The sequence below is a fragment of the Schistocerca gregaria genome, chromosome 7 (genome assembly GCF_023897955.1).
Source record: "Schistocerca gregaria isolate iqSchGreg1 chromosome 7, iqSchGreg1.2, whole genome shotgun sequence".
NCBI classification, from domain to species: Eukaryota; Metazoa; Arthropoda; class Insecta; order Orthoptera; family Acrididae; genus Schistocerca; species Schistocerca gregaria.
The window spans coordinates 74054710-74080801 of NC_064926.1; the positions used below are offsets into that span (position 1 = coordinate 74054710).

Consider the following 26092-nt stretch of genomic DNA (forward strand, 5'->3'; position numbering starts at 1 on the left):
GCCATTACTTGTTAAATTTAGTGTTGTACACTTCTTTGTCCTGTCGCCCAGTAAATCTTCTCATAAATATATGGACAGTGCTGTCCACAGATCAGTGGATCAAATTTCAATTATGCAATAAGTAGACCTAAAGTATTCCTACTAAGGGTAAGGAGGAGTTTTCCAGAATACGAGCCTTAAATTGTATTTGGAACTATCTTGTTTGTCACTAGGAGCTATCAGCATTCCCAATGTATGTCCAGAGTGCCAAACACCTTCTTCAATGGCATAGTACTACTTCTTGTATCTTTTGTTCACTGAATGAATGTTGCTGTCGCTTTTCAAAGAAATTCTTGTTCCCAACTGCACATCCCACAAAAGAATAAATGTACAGTGATATCAGTATAAGAACCTCAGCTTTTTAAATAAGAGGCTACACGAGTTCCATGAATTACCAACATGTATTTATTTATTTCTGTGGTTATCCATCTGTAGCAAATAAATATTGTAAGGATGTTTTGCAAAATGTACATGTAAAATTTATTTGAAGTCATGATGAGGAATTGGAACATACAAATACATAACATAAGATAGTGCATACAAATAATACAAAGTGATACAGAATAAAATAGAATCTTTATTCTAATATGATGTCATATAAAATTATTTGATGGAAAAATTGATCAGGCAATGAACACTGTTGTATGCCTACATAAGTACACCATGTGATCAAAAGTATCCGGACACCTGGCTGAAAATGACTTAGAAGTTCGTGGTACCCTCCATTGGTAATGCTGGAATTCAGTGTGGTGTTGGCCTACCCTTACCCTTGATGACACCTTCCACTCTTGCAGCCATACATTCAGTCAGGTGCTGGAAGGTTCCTTTGGGAATGGCAGCCCATTCTTTACAGAGTGATGTGCTGAGAAGAGGTATCAATGTTGGTCAGTGAGGCCTGGCGTGAAGTCAGCAATCCAAAACATCCCAAAGGTGTTCTATAGAATTCAGGTCAGGACTATGTGCAGGCCAGTCCATTACAGGGATGTTATTGTTACCTCTCCGGCACAAGGTGTGCATTATGAACCAGTGCTCAATCGTGTTGAAAGATGCAATCGCCATCCTCGAAATTGTCTTCAACAGTGGGAAGCTAGAAGGTGCTTAAAATATCACTGTAGTGCTGTGCTGTGATAGTGCCATGCAAAACAACAAGGGGTGCAAGCCCCATCCATGAAAAACATGACCACACCGTAACACAACCACCTCCGAATTTTATTGTGGCGCTACACACACTGGCAGATGACGTCCACCAGGCATTCGCCATACCCACACCCTGCCATCGGATCACCACATTGTGTACTGTGATTCATCACTCCACACAATGTTTTTCTTCTTTTCAATCATCCAATGTTTACGTTCCTTACACCAAGTGAGACGTCATTTGGCATTTACCAGCATGATGTGTGGCTTATAAGCAGCTTCTCGAACATGACATGCAAGTTCTTTCACCTCCTGCCTAACTGTTATAGTACTTGCAGTGGATCCTGATGCAGTTTGGAATTCATGTGTGGTGGTCTGAATAGATTTCTGCCTATTACATATTACAACCCTCTTCAACTGTCGGCGGCCTCTGTCAGTCAAGAGGTCAGAGTGTACACTTTTGGCTGTACATGAAGTTTCCACTTCACCATCATGTTGGAAACAGTGCACCTACGGATGTTTAGGAGTGTGGAAATCTCGCATACAGACGTATGGTACAAGTGACACCAAATCACCTGACCACGCTTGAAGTCCGTGAGTTCTTCGGAGTGCCCCATTCTGCTCTCTCGCAATGTCTAATGATTACTGAGGACACACACACGAGAGAGAGAGAGAGAGAGAGAGAGAGAGAGAGAGAGAGAGAGAGAGAGAGAGAGAGAGAGAGAGATGTATTACAATGTAAAAAGCTGAATCGGTGTTACATGTCTCCCTCTTTCTTACAATTTTCCACACTGTAATAACATTTCCTTTTTAAGTATTTGCCAATGTTTGCTTCTGTAGTTTATAAATATGGTTGTACACGTGAATCCATTAAAAGAAACACAGATATTATATGAAGAAAAAAATAATATCTGGTACTTGTCTTCATTTATAACATCTTCCACAGTGTGATAAAATTTGCTTCTTAAATATTTGTCAGTGTTTAAGTCTGTAGTTTCTAGCTTGTAGTTTTGAGCATGGCCCATAATGTATTGTTAAGCTAAGCTTATGACAGGGCGACGTGTAGTCTAATATATGCTTTGGTTCATAATCATGTGTAAAAAAAGAAAACAGAGAAAGAAAATCCTTTAAAAAGTTGCTTTTTACAGAAGAGGCCTCCTTACTTAACCTTCCAAACCCATAGCTACTCCTACCCAAGCCTAATGATAACCCTAATCATATTCAAATACCTCACAACCTTGGCTTCCGTTCAATATCTGCCAGATCCCTCTCTGGTCTTGAGACACCCATTCTTTCTACAAGCCTAACCTTCAGCCCCATTCTCAAATTAAGCACCCTACCCTAGGCAAAGACCTCTTCTGATTTGCCCAAAATCTCAACTGCAAATACCAATTTACCATCCAGTCCCAAACCACTACTAACAGAGTGAGTACCAAACTCTGCCTGAAAAAGTTTCAGCCCAAATCCCAAATTCTCCTCCTCCTCCTCTTTCCTAAAACCATCCTCCTGATATTCCAAGAATTCCTCACTTTCTGCATTTCCTCTCAATCTTTCCTGAAAAATATCACCAAAACCCCAAACTTTACTTGAGCAAAGTCCCAAGCTGTCAGCAGCCTGAAAGCAGAAAACACTGTCATCCTCCTCCCTGCATACAAGAGCTCGACTACTGTGGTGCTTGAATGTGAGGAGTATGTGACAGAGGGGCATTGTATCCTCTGATGCCCTGTTTCTTTTATGGTGTAATGCAAGCTCTGTTAGTGCTTTATACACACGAACATGCGGGCTTCCTACACCACTACAGTTGCGCACGCACAATAATGCGTTTTCTGGCACTCTTTGGCAACTGGTAAATCGAACCTATTTCTAACAGTCTCCGGATAGTATTGCGAACGGTGGTTAGAAAAGCGTTACTTTCAAAGTAAATTTCTTTTTACGCAAGATGAATTATGTTACGTATAAGAAAGTGGGATGGATATCTAAATCAGAGCGTTCGAAACTGAACAGTTTGAGGACCAGCCACTTACAAGAATTTCGAGCCGAGACATTTATGTCAGAATTTTAAATTTACTGGCACATTTGTGTGATGTATCTTAAACTATAACACACACAAAAAAAGAAAAAAAATCAACATTACATGTGAAAGCTTAGATTCTGTTGTAGCGTGTTTATCTTAGAGACCAAAGTTATATGTGAAAGCTTAGCTTTTCTTGTAGGCATACGGTACTGTGTACATTAATGTAAACCATTAACTTTTCCCCTTGCGTGTTCGCGCTATGTAACAAGTGATCTTGCTATTGGCTGACTATAACACTTGTCCTATGCTCTGAATAGCTGCTGTCATCGGCTGGTGAGATCTCGTGGCTTGAGATATGACTCGCTTACAAAAGGACATCGCAACCTCGGTTTCAATGCTCTGGAAACTAATGCGCTGTGTTTGGTGCAATTCGAATTTATACTTTCGTAATACGAAAATATGCAGCGTATATGTTGCTGCAAATCAAAGGTCTTTCCAAAATTTCTCTCCTTTTTTTTTTTATTAAAAGTCTCTCAAAAACTTCTCTTCCCCGTCTTTTTTTTTTTTTTTCCACGTGAAGTTCTACGCAATTGTAGAAAACGGTAACCATTCAAAGGATTTATAAGTTTTACAGTTCCACAGGAAAATCTACGGAAAACCTACTGTCACTTAGCACAGAAAAAGTGTATTTTCGCCCGGGAAAAAGCATATTTTTAAATGGGATATCCGGGAGAAATCCGGGAATAATCCGGGAATTTTTTTCCTTGTCCCCATATACACCCTGCACCCCATTCCTTTCATCCAAACTGAGCCACTGAAAATCCTACTAACCTTAGGTCCTTCACATCTGCTTCCGTGGAACTGCTCACCTCTTCTTATCTCGACACCCCTTCTCTCTACGTACTTCCCAAAATACACAAATAGTAGCTGTCTAGAAAGCCCCCATTGAATACATGTCAGGACCGGTTGACCAACACATCCAACCCACATCAAAGAGCCTCTTATCTACAAAAAAGACACCAGTCATCTCAAATCCATTCCCTTCTGGAACCCTCCTTGTCACTGTTCAAGTGACCTCACTTCTATACAAACATCTGGCATACATTTGATCTCTCAGCCCTAGAACACTATCTCTTTCAATGACCATCTCAAAGTCTTCCTGGAACTTCCTCTGTTGTCATCCTAGCCAACTTACCCAAACTTCTTCAACGAATCTTCTGAGCAGAACCTCCTCTCACACACTGTCGAATACAGATCCCACATCCAAGGAACTCAAAAAACAGCCCTCATGTCACACAGAACCACCCTAGTCTTCAATACTTCAGTGTTTTACTCTGCCAATACTATAAATTTTTCAAGTCAAGCCTTGAAATGAGGTGTTATCTCCTCGATATCCTCACCACATCACCCACTGTCACAGTCTGTCACTCTCCTAACCTCGGTAATAACCTTGTGAAACCATATGAGATATTCTCAAACCATTACCCCTAACTATTGTTCCTACACCTGTAATGGGTCCCTGCTATAACTTGCCCCACGCACCCACCCACAATCACTTACTCTACATTCACCATCCATAAGCAGCACATTATCAAATGTAGAGCAACTTGATTAACCATGCCCCCCCTCTCCACCTATCTTCTCAATCTGTCCTTATCATCTCTGAACTGAAAATGCCTCATTGCTTACCATTCTAACATTAGATGCTCTCTCTGGTGCCTCCCACTTCCTGCTCCTCTATCCTGCTCGTCACCACAGATAAAGCTCTCAAGTCGAGGTGACCTGTCCTTCCTTCTTAACATTCCCCATTCCTCAGGGAACAAAATATTAGTTCTGAAAGCTAGGAGGTGTATCACATTTACTTTTACATGTCTGTTTCGGCAGTACTTTCGCCTCCTGAAGGTAAGTATTGGCTAGCAAAACTGTCTCATGATTTATAAGTCATCTCGATTTAATACTCATATTCATTTGATTCAAGTAAAAAGAAAACAAGTTAATGTGACACATTTAAATATTAAAGAGGAAATATTGCAGTTTCTAGATGTGCTTTTGTGATAAATCTCATTTGGTCATGTAGCGTGTAAAGTGTGAGGAGAATGAGCTTTTGGTGGAACTCAGATTGCATAGTGCCTCTAATTTAGTTGCACATCGTTAACTATCATGAAGACATAATTAACATTTTATATCTAGGAATTATTACATAGGTATGTGTTAAGCAAATCATAAATGGATTTATTCGTGTGGGATGCTCTGCATAATACACTAACATTTCCTAAACATTGCTTCAGGAATTTTAAATTGTTTTTTGCTTTATTTGACATGTAGGCTAATCTGACTTTTTAAGAAACATTACATATTAAACATTTCTATGATAACTTTGTACATGTTTCAGTGTTTATTTGATTTTTATGTATCTTTCACTTATCAGTTTGGTGTGCAGAATGTAAAATTGCAGTTGAATGATGATCGCCCGCCTTCTAGCATAACTTCTCCCAGCCCTGTTCCAGTGAACTTAAAGATAGTAGATATATTGTTAAAAAATGACAGCAACAGAGTTTTGACTGTGGAATCAAGAAGTGATATTTCAGGAATGAGCAAGAGTGTCAATACTAACATTGGTGAGTAGTAATCTAATTAAAATTTGATGTTTGTTGTTGGTGTTAAATTATCTTGTATACTGATCTGTGCTAGAAATAATAGGGATTTAATAGTTATACTGGATTTTCAGCCCTTATGGTTTTGATTTTCTCAAGTGCTAGTTCAGGTAAAATAGCATAAACTGGAAGAAAACCATAGCCAGTCTCTTTGTTTTCTTCATTTGAGGTCCTGTACCTAGATTCAATCCAGTGTGGCTCATATTCTGATGGACCTGCTTTTATGCAGGCTAATGTACACCAGACATGCCACTAGTAATTGTTTGTAGTAACCTATATAAAAAAAAAGAATATGTCAAAGCACTTGCACATTCTGTATGAAGTCATAGAATGTCAAAAAGACAGGGTAAAATCTAGATAAAATAACAAAACTTTAATCATTGATGGTTGTAGCTGCACATTTCAAGTATACTGATGCTGTATGTATATTTCATCAAAATATGTCATTGTAAATGTGGGTTGTAGTCACAGGAGGGAAACGTTACAACAGATACAGAACTGTTTTGGAAGGGATTACCAGGTAACAAGTATTTAAAGCCAGTGATATCACCTGTGATTTAAGCTCATTAGGGAAGAATATTGGAAAAGAAGATCACTTAATAATAGTGGGGTGTGCAGTTTGGACCATAAACCTAATTTATACATTTGAGGATGACATCAGGCACATTGTTGAGAATGTTCCTTGCAATATACATATTGTGTCGCTCTTTGAGTGATATTATAAGCCCTGGATGAAGAAATCGGTGGAACATGTTAATTTAGTACTTGGAAATTCTCTCTAGTGAGTGGGACATTCACAAGTTAATATTTGCTGCAACAGGCAGATGATGTGCTTTGTTGGTGCTACACATTTAATGATTTTGACCTAGATACACTCATACTGCAGTGTTCTTCTTTGGTACACCAGTGTAGAAGTGTCCACAGAAACATCTAAGTGAAAAATTCATGTAATAGGCACATTTGTTTCTATATAAAAGTCAACTTCGGAATTGTCCTATGTGTAAGACCACATTTACAAGATTCATTTGCCAATTTGAAGTTCTAGAATCGCATATCTTACTATTCATGTTGCTTCTGCATAATCTTTCATTTGATTGCATCAGTACCTGTTTTTATTGTGACATATTGTCAAATTTTAAAAACGTTCGTAAGTGCTGCAGTAAACTCGTAGTGTTATCGTCAGTTGTAGGCTTCAACTTGAGTGTGCTCTTTTAAAATTTTTGAGAACAGTAGGCCTATCCTCATTCAAGGCACTCATTCTCTAGCTTCATTGTATAATTACAGGAGAAATAAGTTATTTTTGAGAATTTTTGGATGATTATGAAACTGTATTTTACCATTATGGGTGTTTTGGTTACATAATTTATTTCACAGCAAATCAGCATTTGTGGTTCGCAGTTACTGGCAAAGATTACACTACTGCTGAACTTCAATGTATATAAGTGCAAATAAAGATGTGGTTTTTTTAAATTTTTGGGAGCAGTTACACCCTTTGCATAATCTATGAATAATTTGTAATAAATTGGCATTTGTGATTTAGTTACTGTATCAGATATTCTAAGTAACATATTGTGTTACATCTAGTTTTCCCTTAAAAAGAGTTGTAGCATTATATGTTATCTACATTAATAACAAATTAACTCTGTGTTCGACTCTTTTAGCAGACTATAGTTAACCTCAAACTGATTTGCCTATTAATTTTTAGCACAGGTTTCTGTGTGGCCTTAATAGAAATCTTGCTTTGTGTATTTGCTTCAATTCTAATAGGGAATTAGCAACTTTCTGACTAACAGATTAAAAGATAATCAATGGGCTTAAAGTTATTTATTTACTGCCTGTAATACATTGCACCAGCCAAAATGCAGCTCCACTGTGAATGCTGTTTTCAAACATGGGATGAGTTTATTGACATTCGTAAGCAGCTGGAAATCACCTTGGCTACTGCCAAAAACTGAGAGCTGCTGCTGCAAATCGATGTGTTGGAAGAGCTCCTGAGAATCGTGTAACCTGTGATACCGGTACCAGAGGTACCTCAAGTACAATCCTCACCTGTGAATACTGTCTCCTGTGCAGAATCTGTCAAGATTTTTTTGGAAACAGCCACAAGTTTTTATTTTTTATTTACTGGTTTCATTCTTCAAATGAATAAAGGCATCATTGGAATATACATGTTAAAGTTGGCTGACAACATTAAAGATTGTATTTAAAGTTGGCTGATAGCTGTAAAGATTAAACTGGCTGTACTCTAGTACTTAAACTTATGTTTAAAGTGCAGCAGTAAATGATGACATTGACAGTGCTGTCAACATCATCATTTACTACATTACTTATTTGTTCTCCACTCCATGTGTTTCTCTACACCAGGGACGCCTATTACTACGTTGTCCATACATGAGTCTGTTTGATGGACAAATGACAGTATATTTGTATGATTCTCCTGCGTGAACAATTTCTGGAACATGAAATTTAAAACTTCGGCTTTCGTTTTGCTATGTTTAACTGCCACACCGGACTGGTCAACAAGTGACTGAATGGGTGCGTTAGACCCACTCAGCAATTTTACATAGTACCAGAATGTTCTTGGTTTCTCTGCCAGATCTTTTGCTAATGTGTGACGTTGGTAGTATTTGTATGCCTCAGATGTAGATCTTTTCACAGATTCATGAATCTCAACACTTAACCTTTGTTTGTCATCATTTGCATGTTCCCTTTTGAACCAAAAGTACAGCAGCCACTGCTTTTACAGCAGTTTTCAAATCTCATTATTAAACCATGGTGGGTCTTTTCCATCCTTAATCCACTTACTAGGAACATAATTCTCCAGACCACAGTTTAAAATCTGCTTCAACTTTGCCCATAATACCACTACATTCATTTTACTGGAACTAAGTGACATCGGTTCACTATCTAAGTGAGATGGTAACAGCTATTTATCTGCTCTTTCTAGCAGGAACACTCTCTTAGCCTTCTTAGTATGTTTTACAGACTATAAGACACTCTTTTTTTCTTAGAAAAATTGCCTCCAAAGTTCTGGTGCATCTTATACACAAAAATAATATAAAAAAGGCCATATATTCAGTGCTGTGCGAAACCTATGTCTATCTGGTAACATTTGATTCAGCTGACAGCAACAGTGCACTGATGCGCTGAACGTGAGTTGCAGGTATTCACAAGCTTTCTGACACTGTTGTAGTGGTACATTTCAAGTACGCTGATGCTGAATGTATATTTCATCAAAGTATGTCGTCAAAACCCCAGAACACTGTCTAGCCTACGATGCTCCACTGCTGTATACAGAGCCAGTGAGCCTGAATTGAAAGTCATTTGCATTGTCAGTAACAGTACAGTATTTTTATTAGTAGCTAGTTCCATAATGGAAAAAGTAAAAGGTATTCATACGATGTGGGCAATAAATTGAAAGTAATAGCATGTTCAGAAGAACGTGGAGACAGAGCAGCAGAGTGCTATTTTGACACGCCACCACCACCACCAACAGAAAAAGCAATTTGCAATTAGCAAGTTAGTAAAAGACAACTAAAAAAAAAATTCGGAAGACAAAAAGAGCAAATAGAGGTCTGAATGCAAAACGCCCAAAACTAGATGATGAGATATTGAAATGGATTCAAGGACACCGTCAAAATGGCATTGGAATCAATACAAAAATGATTCAAATACACATTCATACGCTAGCACTACAGTGAAACTTAACAGACTTTAAGAGCAGAGTTGGTTGGGGCAACAGCTTTATGAAGCATCATGGACTTAGCACGCAACCCTAAACTGAAGTATCTCAGAAAATGCCACAAGAGTATGAAGAGAAAATATTCAGAAAATGCCACAAGAGCGTGAAGAGAAAATATTGTATTTCCATTGCTTTATTCTTCAGCTTCAGAAGAAAACGAATGTGGAATTAAGCCAAATGGCACATACTGATGAAACTCGTCTGACATTTGATGTGCTGAGTAACAGAACTTTTGCCATGCAAGGTGCTAAACTGTAATTATAAAAACAAGTGGACGTGAAAAGGTGCACTGCATTGTTGTCCTTTTCATGTTGTGCCGACAGTACTAAACTTAATCCAGTGATCATTTTCAACCACAAAACAATGGCAAAACCTTCTGAAGTAGTGCCAAATCATGTTGTTCACATACATGACAAGGGTTGGATGGACAAAATTGGTGTGAAATTATGGATTAATAGGGTGTGGGAGGGAGGAAAAGGTGCTTTATTGAAGAAGAGTTCTCTTCTTGTGGTAGACTATTTTAGTAGTAATTTGAAAAATTCTGTGAAAGAGAAAGTATGACAGGGAAATAGAGAGTTTAGTGTTATTCTGGGAGGACTTACTTTACAATTACAACCTCTTCATGTCTCGATAAATGAACCATTTAAGATCTACATGAGAGAGAATGGATCAAATGGATGGTGGATGGAATCCAACATGAATTCACGCCAAAGGGAGCTTGAAAATGACCTACAATCAAACAAGTTTTTCATTGGATAAAAGGGTCATGGTTTAGAGTGAGAGAAGACATTTTTGTTAAACCTTTCAAGAAATATGCCATAAGTAACACTCTCAATGACAGTACAGACCATCTTATATATAAAGAGGACAACAATAAAATTAAGGTGTGTTTTATAGTCCATAGTGTCTTATAGTCTGTAAAATATGATAATGATTTATTAACTTTCATAACGATAATTGCTATAATGAGATTATGATCGTAATCTCTGTTTCTCCACTGACATACGTGGTGTTTCAATGAAGCTCCCAATTTTCAGCATTGTCCCCAGAACTGATCATGGCCATTTGGTTCTGAGTCAAGTGGAAGAACTGAACCAGAGACTTTGAATGTTCTGTGACAAGCTAGGCAACCTGCTGGACTTACACCATAGGGTTAAGAAAAATAGAGTCCCCTAAATGGGTGTGCACTACATATCAGTGGCTGCTGCTCAGGCAGCTGACTTTGTGTAGGGTACACACAAGGATTCTTAGATTAGGTGACTCTTGAAGTAGTCCAGATAATGATAGCTGTAGAAAACTTAGAAGTATCAGTGTAAGATCAAAAGAAGTGTCTCCCGTGGGTGATAGTATTAAAATGGTAATGGTTAAGTGCCAAAGCATTCACAACGAAGTGCCAGAGTTTGAAGCACTACTGAAAAGCAGTGAAGCTGGTTGAAACCTGAAATTGATAGCAGTGATATTTTGGGGGGAAATTTGAGTGTTTATCAAAAGAATAGGCAGATGGGAAATTGAGGTGGTGTATTTGTCACAGTAGACAAGAAACTGAAGTCCACCAAGATATAAATTAAAGCTGCATATGAGACTGTTTGGGAAAGACTCAGTATCAGGTGTGGACATAAAATAATAATTAGGTCATTCTATCACCCATCATACTCACCTCCTGATGTAACCGAAAACTTTAGAGAAAACCTCAGTTGTCTTGTTCGTAAGTTTCCCAGTCATACTATAATCATTGGTGGAGACTTCAATCATCTGACAGTCAATTGTGAAATTTACAGTTTTGTTAGTGATGTGAATGATAATACATCCTGTGAAACATTACTAGGTGTCTTCTCCGAAAACTGCAAAGAATAGATAGTTAGGAACTCCACATACGACGAAAATGTGTTACATCTAATGGCAACAAATGAACCTGACCTCTTTGAGGATGACCACATGGAAACTGGTATAAGTTACCATGATACGGCTGTGGCAGCAATGATTACCAAATTACAGTGGACAACCACCAAGAGTGTCTTTCCACCGTCCACCTAACCTTCGTAACCTCTTAGTTCATCCCTATGAAATCCCCAAACTACCTTCCCTACCCTCTGGCTCCTACCCTTGTAACCGCCCCCGATGTAAAACCTGTCCTATGCACCCTCCCACCACCACCTACTCCAGTCCTGTAACCTGGAAGGTGTACACGATCAAAGGCAGAGCCACGTGTGAAAGCACCCACGTGATTTACCAACTGACCTGCCTACACTGTGAAGCTTTCTATGTGGGAATGACCAGCAACAAACTGTCCATTCACATGAATGGACACAGGCAGACAGTGTTTGTTGGTAATGAGGATCACCCTGTGGCTAAACATGCCTTGGTGCACGGCCAGCACATCTTGGCACAGTGTTACACCGTTCGAGTTATCTGGATACTTCCCACTAACACCAACCTGTCAGAACTCCGGAGATGGGAACTTGCCCTTCAGCATATCCTCTCTTCTCGATATCCGCCAGGCCTCAACCTCCGCTAATTTCAAGTTGCCGCCGCTTGTACCTCACTTGTCTTTCAACAACTTCTTTGCCTCTGTACTTCCACCTCGACTGACATCTCTGCTCAAACTCTTTGTTTTTACAAATGTGTGCTTGTGTCTGTGTATGTGCAGATGGATATGTGTGTGTGTGTGTGTGTGTGTGTGTGTGTGTGTGTGTGTGTGTGTGATTGTATACCTGTCCTTTTTTCCCCCTAAGGTGAGTCTTTCCGCTCCCAGGATTGGAATGACTCATTACCCTCTCCCTTAAAACCCACATCCTTTCGTCTTTCCCTCTCCTTCCCTCTTTCCTGAAGAAAACCGTCGGTTGCAAAAGCTTGATTTTTGTGTGTATGTTTGTCTGTCTATAGACCTGCCAGCGCTTTTGTTTGGTAAGTCACATCATCTTTGTTTTATAAACTCTGATCAATGTGCACGCCCCCACAAATCACCACAATAAAATCTACCCTGAAACAGTGGACAATTTCTAGGAAACACTAGAAGAAACAACAAATAAAGTACCTAGGCACCATGTGAAAATCTTAGTAGACGATTTTAACGCACAATTAGGGAAGGAAAAAAAATTCAGAGATACCACTGGACCCCACACCAAACACAAACGTACCAACAAGAATGGTGAAAAACTAATCGACTTCTGCAGAAACTTTGGACTTAAAATAATGAGTACCCAGTTTCAAAAACCTGCACATAAATTAACCACATGGAGATCATCCAGTCTTAGACAGGGTGAATACCAAATAGACCATGAATTTTCCAAAGAAAACATAAAAGAAATTCAAAACATCAGAACCCGCAAAGGTGTCTTTGAATCAGATCATCATCTTCTGCAAATAAAAACAAAATTCCAGCCTAACAGAATGCTAAAAAGGCCACCCAAAAGTGCCAAACCAGATCCGGAATATCTGCAACTCAACAAAGAAAAAATCATCATGCAAATTAACCAGGAAAAATCAACAGACTGGAAGAAACTAACAGAGAAAATGCAGGAAGCCCTCAAATTAGGACAACCCTCTCGTAACAGGAAACATCGCTGGTGGAATGCAACCTGTGATGAGGCAGTCGACAACTGGATAACTGCATGGAAAAAATTTAGCAGTCACAAAACTGAAGAAAACTGGGAGAACTTTCTTAAATCCAAAAAACAGACCTCAAAAATAATTAGAAAAGAGAAACGGAGATATGACAACAACAGACTCTCTGAAATCCAGCAGGATTTCATCAAAAATAATACAAGAAATTTTTATAAGACTTTCAGAGAAAACTTACAGGGATACCAAGCGCCTAGCTTGTGCTTCAAGAAACCCGATGGCTCTTTGGAAACCAATACGAAAAATAACTGCAAAATCTTAGCCCAATATTTCAGTTCCCTCCTCAACTGCGAACCACCCCAAGAAAAACTTGTCTCCTCTTCTCCAGTATTCACACATCCAGACTCACATGCCCCGGATCTTGAAGAAATTATGGAGATAGTCAAGCAGCTGAAAAATAACAAAGCACTAGGAGAAGATGGGATCATTGCTGAGTTCTGGAAACTAAACGATCCTATACTTATGCAGAAATTACACCATATAATGTCAGTCATATGGATAACGGAGCAGATATCAGAGGACTGGAAATGCACTCTAATTCACCCGCTACACAAAAAGGGCGACAAGACAGACATGAACAATTACAGAGGAATTTCCCTGCTCCCAGTCACTTACAAAATCCTTTCCAAAGCACTTTTAAACAGGATAGAATCCCAAGCAGATCTGCTAATTGGTGAATACCAGGCCGGATTCAGAAAAGGACGCTCATGTGCGGAACAGATCTGGTGCTTAAAGCCAATATTACAAATGCGGAAATGCAGAAACACAGTAGTTACATTCATCGACTTCAGGAAAGCATATGATTCAGTGGACCGTGGAACCCTGATTAAAATCATGGAAGAATTTGGGATCGACCGAAAGACACGAAAAATCACAGAACAGATACTTACAGGAACAAGGGCCAAAGTGAAATTCATGGGCGAAGTATCAGAACCCTCCGAAATGAAATCTGGAGTCTGACAGGGGGATGGACTATCCCCAATCCTTTTCAATGTTGTTCTAGAAAAGATAATCAGGGAATAGGAACCTCACGTAAAGGGTATCCAAATTGGTATCAAGAAAGAAAACCGAATTAAAGTCAAGTGCCTTGCTTTCGTTGACGATATTGCAATTATCACCAATAACAGAACAGAAGCGATTCACGCAGTGGAAAAACTACATGAAATTTCACAGAAAACAGGAGTACAGATATCTTATGAAAAAACCCAATATATGCAAAGGCAGCCAGAAAATAAATCCCCTTTAATAACAAAATATGGTAAAATTGCACAAGTCTGCCATTTTAAATACCTCGGTGAAACTATACAGTCCTTAGGATTAAACTAAATTGCCAATGAACAAAGAATCACCAAGCTCCAGAAGGCCTACAAGCTAACATGGACGCATTACAACAAGAAGTGCATTTCGACAGACGCAAAATTAAGGCACTATACAACAGTGATTCTTCCAGAAGCAATCTAAACAGCTGAAACAATGGTGATTGATGGTCATTCAAAAATTAAGGAAATAAAAAAGCAGGAAAGAAAAATTCTTAGGAAGATTTACGGTCCAATCAACAAAAATGGCATTTGGATGAAGATACCACAATACGAACTCTATAGAAAGATCAGCATAGTAACAGATGGAATCAGAAAGCGCCGAGCCAAATTTTATACACACATCTACAGAATGGAAGACTCCAGAACAGCAAAGAAATTATTCAGTATTATAACAAGGAGTAAGTGTGACACCGAATGGCTGAAAGAAGTCCAGAGGGGTTTACAGCAGTTCAACATAAAAAATCTCGAAGATCGCACTGAGTGCCGGCATAAAATCACAAGTGTGAAGTTTGGGGAAAGAACATCGTGTCAGCCTGGTAAAAAATGGACAGAGGGGCGGAAAAAGGAGCATTCTGAGAGGATGAGGAAGTTTTGGGAAGCAAAGAAGAAAAACATCCGAAGATGAAATTATGAATTAAAGTTCAATCGCTCTTCTGAAGGGTAACAATCGTTATAATAATAATAATATATATATTACTGATTTTGTAACTAGTTTACTGAACACACACACATATATGTATGTCTGTGTATGTGCGGATGGATATGTGTGTGTGCGCGAGTGTACACCTGTCCTTTTTTCCCCCTAAGGGAAGTCTTTCCGCTCCCGGGATTGGAATGACTCCTTACCCTCTCCCTTAAAACCCACATCCTTTCGTCTTTCCCTTTCCTTCCCTCTTTCCTGAAGAAGCAACCATCGGTTGTGAAAGCTAGTAATTCTGTGTGTGTGTTTGTGTGTTTTGTTCATTGTGCCTGTCTGCCGGCGCTTTCCCGCTTGGTAAGTCTTGGAATTTTTGTTTTTAATATATTTTTCCCATGTGGAAGTTTCTATATATATATAAAGAAACTTCCACATGGGAAAAGCATATTAAAACAAAGATTCCAAGACTTACCAAGTGGGAAAAAGCCGGTAGACAGGCACAATAAAATAACACACAAACACACACACAAAATTTCTAGCTTTCGCAACCAACGGTTGCTTCTGCAGGAAAGAGGGAAGAAGAGGGAAAGACGAAAGGATGTGAGTTTTAAGGGAGAGGGTAAGGAGTCATTCCAATCCCGGGAGCGGAAAGACTTACCGTAGGGGGAAAAAAGGACAGGTGTACACTCGCGCACACACACATATCCATCTGCACATACACAGACACAAGCAGACATATTTAAAGGCCTTTAAATATGTCTGCTTGTGTATGTATATGTATGGATGGATGTGTGTGTGTGTGTGTGTGTGTGTGTGTGTGTGTGTGTGTGTGTGTGTGTGTGTGTAGGCTCGCGCGCGAGTATATACCTATCCTTTTTCCCCCTTAAGATAAGTCTTTCTGCTCCCGGGATTGGAATGACTCCTTACCCTCTCCCTTAAAACTCGCGTCCTTTAGTCTTTCCCTCTCCTTCCCTCTTTCCTGAAGAAGCAACCGTTGGTTGCGAAAGCTAGAAATTTTGTGTGTGTGTTATTTTATTGTGCCTGTCTACCGGCGCTTTCTCGCTTGGTAAGTCTCATAATATATATAAAACAGAAAGAAACTTCCACATGGGAAAAATATATTAAAAACAAAGATTCCAAGACTTACCAAGCGGGAAAGCGCCGGCAGACAGGCACATGAACAAAACACACAAACACACACACAGAATTACGAGCTTTCGCAACTGGCAGTTGCTTCGTCAGGAAAGAGGGAAGGAGAGGGAAAAATGAAAGGATGTGGGTTTTAAGGGAGAGGGTAAGGAGTCATTCCAATCCCGGGAGCGGAAAGACTTCCCTTAGGGGAAAAAAAGGACAGGTGTACACTCGCGCACACACACACACATATCCATCCGCTGCTTGTGTCTGTGTATGTGCGGATGGATATGTGTGTGTGTGTGCGAGTGTACACCTGTCCTTTTTTTTCCCTAAGGGAAGTCTTTCCGCTCCCGGGATTGGAATGACTCCTTACCCTCTCCCTTAAAACCCACATCCTTTCATTTTTCCCTCTCCTTCCCTCTTTCCTGACGAAGCAACTGCCAGTTGCGAAAGCTCGTAATTCTGTGTGTGTGTTTGTGTGTTTTGTTCATGTGCCTGTCTGCCGGCGCTTTCCCGCTTGGTAAGTCTTGGAATCTTTGTTTTTAATATATATATATATATATATATATATAGTAAACTAGATACAAAATCAGTAATGTCATATCTCAGTGAGGAGCTTGAAACTTTGTCAACACAGGGCAGGAGAGCGTCTATGAACTGTGGCTCAAGTTTAAAGGATAGTTGACCATGCACTGGATAGATATGTACACAGTAGAACAGTTCAAAATGTCAGGGATCCCTCCAAGTTATACCGTCACTCTAAAGAAACAGAGATTAATGCATGATAGGTGTAAAACATAGATTAGGGCTATAGATGGAGAGATGCTGAATGAAACATATTTGGCTGTCAAGAGAGCAATGCTTGATGGCTTCATTGAGTACTGTAGCAGAAAATTGTGTAATGATATTTGTCAAAACCCAAAGAAGCTCTGGCCGTGTGTAAGGGCTTTAGTGGCATGTGCAACCCCCTAACAAATCAAACAGAAACTGAAATTGAGGGTAGCAAAGCAAAAGCTGAAATGCTTAATCCCATTTCCAAATGTTCCTTTACAAAGGAAAACCTGGGAGAATTTCCCCTATTAAATCCTCATACCACTGAAAGAATGTATTAGTGACAATGGTGCTGAGAAATACCTGAAATTGTTAAAATTGAACAAATCTCCAGAGCCCAGATTCTGTATTGAATTTGCAGCTGCTCTTCTAACAATAATACCAATACTGGACTAGCAGGTGAAATTTGTTACTGGAGTGAGGACCTTTTTGGTAGGGAGGACACAGCATGTTATCTAGGATGGACAGTCGTCGTCAGATGTATAAGTAACTTTAGTTGTGCCACAGCAATGTGTGTTTGGACCTTTGCTGTTCATGTTGTGTATTAATGACCTTGCAAATGATATTAACAGTAATCTCAGACTTTTTGCAGATAATACAGTTATCTATGATGAAATACTGTCTGAAAGAAGCTGCATAAACATTCAGTCAGATAGGAATAAGATTGCAAAGTGGTGCAGAGACTAAATGTTCAGAAATGTAAAATTGTGTGCTTCACAAAATGAAAAAAGTGTATTATCGTATGACTATAATATCAGTGAGACAGTTGGAATCAGCCAACTTACACAAATACCTGGGAGTAACACTTTGTAGGGACCTGAAATGGAAATATCACATAGGCTCAGTTGTGGGTAAAGGTAGTGGTAGACTTTGGTTTATTGGTAGAATACTGGGTAAGTGCAGTTACTCTACAAAGGAAATTTCTTACAAATCACTCATGCAACCGGTTCTAGAATATTGCTAGAAATGTGTCGGACCTGTACCAAATAGAACTAACTAGAAGATTAGCACAAATTGTCACAAGTTTCTTTGATCCATGGGAGAGTGTCACAGAGATTCTTATGTAACTGAACTGGAAGATTTTTGCAGTTGACGTAAACCATCCTGGGAAAGTCTATTAACAAAGTTTCAAGAATGAGCCTTAAAAGGTGACTCTAGGAATATACTACAACTGTCTACATATCCCTCACTTAGGGATCGTGCTGATAAAATTACAATAATTACTTCACACAAAGAGTCATTCAAAAAGTCAGTAATTCTTCCCATGCTCCATACATCAATGGAACGTGAAGAAACCCTAATAACTGGTACTGTACAGTGGAATGTACCCTCTGCTTGCAAGCTCAAGGTGGTTTGAAGAATACAGATGTAGATGTAAACTAAGTATGTGGCTGGTGCATGACCCCTCACTTAGTTGTTTTACAGAAAAAATGGTTTAGCATCTGAATTCCTGTGGTAAGAGGCTACTTCTGTGGCTGATTATCAGATATATCCATTCTGACCAAAACAGTGTCCATCCTATTTCAGTGATACACACTATGTTCCATAGGCCTTTTGTGGGTAAGTTCTTCCAAATAACAGAGCTTCCCAATAAATATAGTTAACAACAGATTCTGTCAAAACAAAATGCTGCAGTTTGACTGGAGCTATGTATATTAAAGAAAATGCATCTTGCGTCTTCTGTCAAACCATCAGAAACTATGTTGATAAGAACGATGAACTTCTCATATCTATGCAGGAAAATAAAAGAATAGATGGAATTTCAGGAAATTTGTTGTGCATATTAAAATATCACAAGGAAATCATTCAAATTGAAGATATTCAAACAGTGGAAACTCCTGTAGGAATGCCAACAATGTAGGAAAACACATATTGCTACTTATGTAAAAAAGACACACACAGCAGCAGACAGGAAAAATTAAAAGACAATTTCATAAAGCTTTCAGTCACAGCCTTCATCAGTTAAAGAGAGACACACACAGTTCATACATAAAAGCAAGCACACCTCATGCACACACGACCACCAAATCCAGAATCTTGAGTCGGATGCTGAATTGACAGTCATGTGTACATGAGCTTGAGTGAATGAATGGGGTGTGTCTCTCTGTTATTAATGAAAGCTTTATGTAATTGTCTTTTGATTGTGCCTGTCTGCAACTTAACATGTCTTCTTTATCATAAGTAACAATCTGCATTTTCCTAAATTGAGTATACTCACATTGATGGATACAAGCTAATATCATACTACTCCAGAACCATAAAAGAACAGGTGATTGGCAGACCCATCATGTTAACAAAAATTGTGTTTGAACAGCTTTTGAATGCTATGCCACAGTAGTGGTCCAGATGTACACAAGTGTGTAGTACTGATAATTTACAAACCACCAGCAGGAAGTATTTGAAGCTTCATCCACGTAAAATCAGTTTCAATAAGGTTACGCTGATTTAATTGGAGAATCATTGTTTATGGACACTTTAGTATTGATTTTCTGTGAGATAGAGCTCATCAAGGGCACCTAGAATTGTTGATGTCCAGCTTTACATTATTTTTCATAGTAAAATCACCTATGTGGACTGACGTGGAGGACATAGTGCAACAGCCATTGACAACTTCCTTTTACATGCAACAAAATGAAGTGATTCAGCTATCAAAACATTAGTAAATGGTTTGTTCGACTATAATGTCAAATTTTAACAATAAAATATACCGAACAGTTACATTCCGATCCTACAAGGAAAATATTGTATCACAGAACTATAAGTGCAGCATTTACAGTAAAATTATAAGGAGGATACTTAAGAGTAGTTAATAGAGCAGACAGTGTAGATGAAAAATTTACCTCTTTCTTAAACGTATTCTTACACCACTGTGTTATGTTTTCCCCCAAAACAAATAAGAGTAAAATCAAACAGATCTAAGGATAAGGGGTGAACATCTTCTGAGATTAAAGTATTTTGTACTAGGAGGAGAGTTATCCATCTAATTCAGTGTATCTTTAATTACAGAGCTATTTCACTCCTTCGTCATTTCCATAGTGCTTGAGAAAGTTGCCATGGTAGGTTAGTGTCTCATTTAACAGAGCAGAGCTTGTTAACTGCCTCTAATTTGTCTTCCAAAAGATTATCCTCAGAGAAAGCAACACAAGACCTCACAAATGAAGTATCTACAGAACTAAACCAGAACAATTATCCTGTTGGCCTATTCTGTAACTTTACCAATGCCTGATTGTATGAATCACAAAGTTTTACTTGAGAAGTCAAGTGTTACAGCATTAATACCACCTCTCCAGCATGGATGGAGTCTTACTTTCATAATAGAAACAAGAGGGTACTTCCATAATAGAAAGAAGAGGGTATCATTAACAGATAGTGTCACAGACATAGAGTTAACCTCAGAATAGAGAATCTGTTGTGGGTCCACTAGACTTTTTAACCTACATCAATGATCTTTAAATGAATTTACAGTGTGGTCTGCAATACCCAAACAGCGTTTCTAATTGTTGTCGTCAATGTGGTCTTCAGTCCAGAGACTGATCTGATGCAGCCCTCCATGCTACTCTATCCTGTGCCAGCTTCATCATCTCCCAGTACCTACTGCAACCTACATCCTTCTGAATCTGCTTAGTGTATTCATCTCTTGGTCTCCCTCTACGATTTTTATCCTCCACATTGCCCTCCAATACTAGATTGGTGATCCCTTGATGCCTCAGAACGTGACGTACCAACCAATTCCTTCTTCTAGTTAAGTTGTGCCACAAATTTCTCTTCTTCCCAATTCTGTTCAGTACCTCCTCATTAGTTATGTGATCTACCCATCTAATCTTCAGCATTCTTCTGTAGCACTACATTTCGAAAGCTTCTATTCCCTTCTTGTCCAAACTATTTATCGTCCATGTTTCACTTCCGTATATGGCTAAACTCCAAACAAATACTTTCAGAAATGACTTCCTGCCACTTAAATCTATACTCAATGTTAACAAATTTCTCTTCTTCAGAAACGCTTTCCTTGCCATTGTCAGTCTACATTTTATATCATCTCTACTTTGACCATCATCAGTTATTTTGCTCCCCAAATAGCAAAACTCATCTACTACTTTCAGTGTCTCGTATCCTAATGTAATTCCCTCAGCATCACCCGATTTAAATGGACTATATTCCATTATCCTCCTCTTTCTTTTGTTGATGTTCATCTTATATCCTCCTTTCAAGGCACTGTCCATTCCATTCAACTATTCTTCCAGGTCCTTTGCTGTCTCTGACAGAATTACAATATCATCGGCAAACCACAAAGTTTTTATTTCATCTCCATAGATTTTAATTCCTACTCTGAAATTTCTTTTTTTTTTCTCTCTCTGCTTGCTCAAGATACAGCTTGAATAACATTGGGGATAGGCTACAACGCTGTCCCACTCCCTTCCAAACCACTGCTTCCCTTTTGTGCCCCTCGACTCTTATCTGGTTTTTGTACAAATTGTAGATAGCCTTTCACTCCTTGTATTTGACCCCTGCCACCTTCAGAATTTGAAAGAGAGTATCCCAGTCACCATTGTCAAAAGCTTTCTCTAAGTCTACAAATGATAGAAATTTAGGTTTGCCTTTCCCTGAATCTATCTTCTAACATAAGTCTTAGGGTCAGTATTGCTCATGTGTTCCAACATTTCTACAGAATCCAAACTGATCTTCCCCAAGGTTGGCTTCTACCTTTTGTTCCATTCGTCTGTAAAGAATTTGTGTTAGTATTTTGCAGCCGTGACTTATTAAACTACTAGTTCGGTAATTTTCACATCTGTCAACACCTGCTTTCTTTGGGATTGGAATTATTATATTCCTCTTGAAGTCTGAGGGTATTTTGCCTGTCTCATACATCTTGCTTACCAGATGGTAGAGTTTTATCAGGGCTGTCTACTCCCGGGGCCTTGTTTCTACTTAGGTCTTTCAGTGCTCTGTCAAACTCTTCACACAGTATCATATCTCCCACTTCATCTTCATCCACATCTGCTTTCATTTCCATAATATTGTCCTCCAATACACCGCCATTATATAGACCCTCTATATACCCCTTCCACCTTTCTGCTTTCCCTTCTTTGCTTAGAGCTAGTTTTCCATCTGAGCTCTTGATATTCACACAAGTGGCTCTCTTTTCTCCAAAGGCCTCTTTAATTTTCCTGTAGGCAGTATCTATCTTACCCCTAGGGATATATGCCAATACATCCTTATATCCTCTAGCCATCCCTGCCTAGCCATTTTGCACTTCCTGTCAATCTCATTTTTCAGACGTTTGTATTCCTTTTTGCATGCTTCATTTACTGCATTTTTTATATTTTCTCATTTCATCAATTAAATTCAATATTTCTTCTGTTACCCAAGGATTTCTACTAGCCCTTGTATTTTTAACTACTTGATCCTCTGCTGCCTTTACTATTTCATCTCTCAAAGCTACCCATTCTTCTTCTACTGTATGTCTTTCCCCCATGCCTGTCTGTCATTCCTTAATGCTCTCCCTGAAACACTCTACAACCTCTGGTTCTTTCAGTTTATCCAGGTCCAATCTCCTGGAATTCCCACCTTTTTACAGGTTCTTTAGTTTTAATCTATAGTTCATAACCTATAGATTGTGGTCAGAGTCCACATCTGCCCCTGGAAATGTCTTACAATTATAACCTGCCTCGTGAATCTCTTGTCTTACCATTATATATCTATCTGAAACCTTGCAGTGTCTCCAGGCCTCTACCATGTGTATGACCTTCTTTCATGGTTCTTGAACCAAGTGTTAGCTATGATTAAGTTATGCTCTGTGCAAAATTCTGCCAGGCGGCTTCCTCTTTCATTTGTTACCCCCATTCCATATTCACCTACTACTTTTCCTTCTCTTCCTTTTCCTACTATCGAATTCCAGTCACCCATGACTATTAAATTTTAGTCTCCCTTCACTATTTTAATAATTTCTTTTAACTCTTCATATATTTCATCAACCTCTTCATCATCTGCGGAACTAGTTGGCACATAAAGTTGTACTACTGTGGTAGATGTGGGCTTCGTGTCTATCTTGGCTACAATAATGCAGTCACTATGCTGTTCATAATAGCTTACCCGCACTCCCTATTTTTTCATTCAGGAGTTTTTTCTAATAATAATAGTAAAATGAAAAACCACATTGTATTATAATACACCCCCCCAAATGGTTTAATAATGAGATCTGGAAAACGTTGGGGGAGGAACAGAGGTTGTTGCACTCTCCTTTCAAAAGAGAATGGACTGATGACAACAACCAAAGGTTAGTAGAGATTCATGCACCTGTGAAAAATTTGTGTGTGAAGCATACAACTGCTGCCAGTGGCATACCTTAACAACAGATCTGGCAGATAACCTGAAAAATTCTGATCCCCTGTAAAATTGCTAAGTGAACCTGAGGCTTCCATACAATCACTTGTTGACTAGTCTTGTGTGGCAGTTGAAGGTAGCAAAAGGAAAGTTGGAGTTTTAAATTTCACACTTAACAAATTGTTCACATAGGAAATTGTACAAACGTACTCTTGTTTGACCATCGAACAGCCTCCTGCATAGATGACATAGTAATAACCATGACATAATAATAACAATCCCTGGGATAGAGAAACAGCTCAAGTAGTTGGAAACAAATAAGTCACCAGGTCCGAATGCACCCCAGTTTGTTTTCTTCAAAGAGTACTCTAAGGCACTGATACTTTACTTAGCTTGTATTTATCATGAGTCCCTGGCACAGTGAAAAGTCCCAAGCACCGAAAGAAGTGCAGGTGACTGCTGTGTATAAGAAAGGCTAAAGAACAGATGCTCAAAATTACAGACCAATATCCCAAACATCAGTTTGCTGCAGAAACCTTGGACATATCCTTTCCTCACATGGTATGCTGCAAACTGTGGGTAAAGGGCAACAAGCAAATTCCATATTTCTAGATGTACAGAAAGCATTTCACATGATGACCCATTGCAGACTATTGAAGAAGGTGGAGCTTATGGAATGGGTTCACAGATATATGAGTGGCTCAAAGACCTCTTAAGTTATAGAAGCCAGTATTTGTCTTCAACATTGAGTGCTCATACGAGACAAGAGAATCATCAGGAGTGCCCCAGAGACTTGTGTTAGGACTGCTATTTTTCTATATGTACATAAATGATTTATCAGACAGGGTGGGCAGCAATCTGTGGTGGTTTGCTGGTGATGCTGTAGTGTACAGTAAGGCTTCAAACTTTAGTTACTGGAGGAGGATACAAGATGACAAAATTTCTAGTTGGTGTGATAAATGGAAGCTAGATCTAAATATAGAAAAATTTATGTTGATGCAGATGAGCAGAAAAAAAAACAATAATGTTTGGATACAGCATTGGTAGTGTCCTGCTTGACACTGTCACATTGTTCAAATTTCTGGGTGTAACATTGCAAGCAATATGAAATTGAATGAGAGAATTGTAGAGTTGTAGGAAACTGTGGTTCATCTAGGAAGGAGACCACATATAGGAAACCAGTGCAACTTACTCTTGAGTACTGCTCAAGTGTTTGGGATCCATGCCGGGTCAGATTGAAGGAAGACATCGAAGCAATTCAGAGGCAGGCTGCTAGATTCATTACTGATAGGTTCGGACAACATGCACATGTTACGGAGATTCTTCAGGAACTCAAATGGAAATCCCTGAAGGGAAGGCAATGTTCTTTTCGAGGAACATTGCCTCGAACATAGAAAGGCTTGAAGTCAATTGGGATCTAAGTGCCATTCTCAACATTTTGCCAGAATATTTTCTTATTATTGTTATTTATTTTCTGTTTCAAAATTGGTTTGTATACATAGTTGAAGACACATTACGCCACTTAATCCTAAAAAAGATAAACACAAATTAATCAAGAACAATTAAAAAGGTGCAAAAGTCACAACATGTAGTCAGTTCTATGTCCACAGTATTTGATCTAAAATAGGATATAAGTACATGAGGCACTTACATCATTTTATTCAAATGTTTCATTGGATAATATCTAATCATAGAACAGGTATTGGTTCCCTATTCTTTCTGTGATGCTAACAGAAAGAAACTGGCACTGTAATACAAAAACTTACATCTTTTTAAGCAATATTCAAGTTTATTAATACAATACTATTGAACTCCATTATTACAATCATATTGGAATAATAAAAATATTCTGAACATGGCTTGTATATTAAAATCACAGTTTTGAAATTGGTCTTCTTATCTTCTGTAATATGTACAATGTAGGAAAAGACAGATTGCTACTTACTGTGAAGAAGACACATCAAGTTGCAGACAGGCAGTGTTAAGATACTCGCATAAAGCTTTCGGCCATTGCCTTTGTCAATAAACACACACACACACACACACACACACACACACACACACACACACACACACATGTGCACATACTTGCATGCACACACACGCACACAAGCAAGCATACCTCACGCACACACAACTGCCAACTCCAGCATTTCGAGCTGATGCCAGAGTTGGTGATTGTGTGTGCGTGAGGTATGTTTGCTTGTGTGCGTGTGTGTGTGCATGTGAGTATGTGCACATGTGTGTATGTGTGTGTGTGTGTGTGAGAGAGAGAGAGAGAGAGAGAGAGAGAGAGAGAGAGAGAGAGAGAGCGCCCTTGTGAGAGTCCGCACGCGTGTGCGTGTGTGCGTGCGTGCGTGTGTGTGTGTGTGTGTGTGTGTGTGTGTGTGTGTGTGTGTGTGTTTAATGATGAAGGCTTGGCTGAAAGCTTTATGTGAGTGTCCTCAAATTGTGCCTGACTGCAACTTGACATGTCTTCCTTACATTAAGCAGCAATCTATCTTTTTCTACATTTTTTGTATTCCTACCTAGAATTTCCATTGTTTCAATTCTGTAACATGTGATTTGCACAACAACATAAGCACCACTGCCTCTCCTCCTGTGTTTTTGGTCACATCTTTACAGAAAAGATTAATTTTAGTC

The 26092-nt window shown here is 38.9% G+C and overlaps 1 protein-coding gene across 2 annotated transcripts in view; it reads left to right on the forward strand.

The window, feature by feature from the left end:
• LOC126281773 (UHRF1-binding protein 1-like) overlaps positions 1 to 26092 on the forward strand; it is a 360711-nt gene that overhangs the window by 296773 nt on the left and 37846 nt on the right. For both annotated transcript variants that reach the window (XM_049980977.1, XM_049980978.1), the window contains one exon: positions 5619 to 5808. In XM_049980977.1, coding sequence (XP_049836934.1) covers positions 5619 to 5808 — 190 coding nt within the window. The remainder of the gene's footprint in view (positions 1 to 5618; positions 5809 to 26092) is intronic.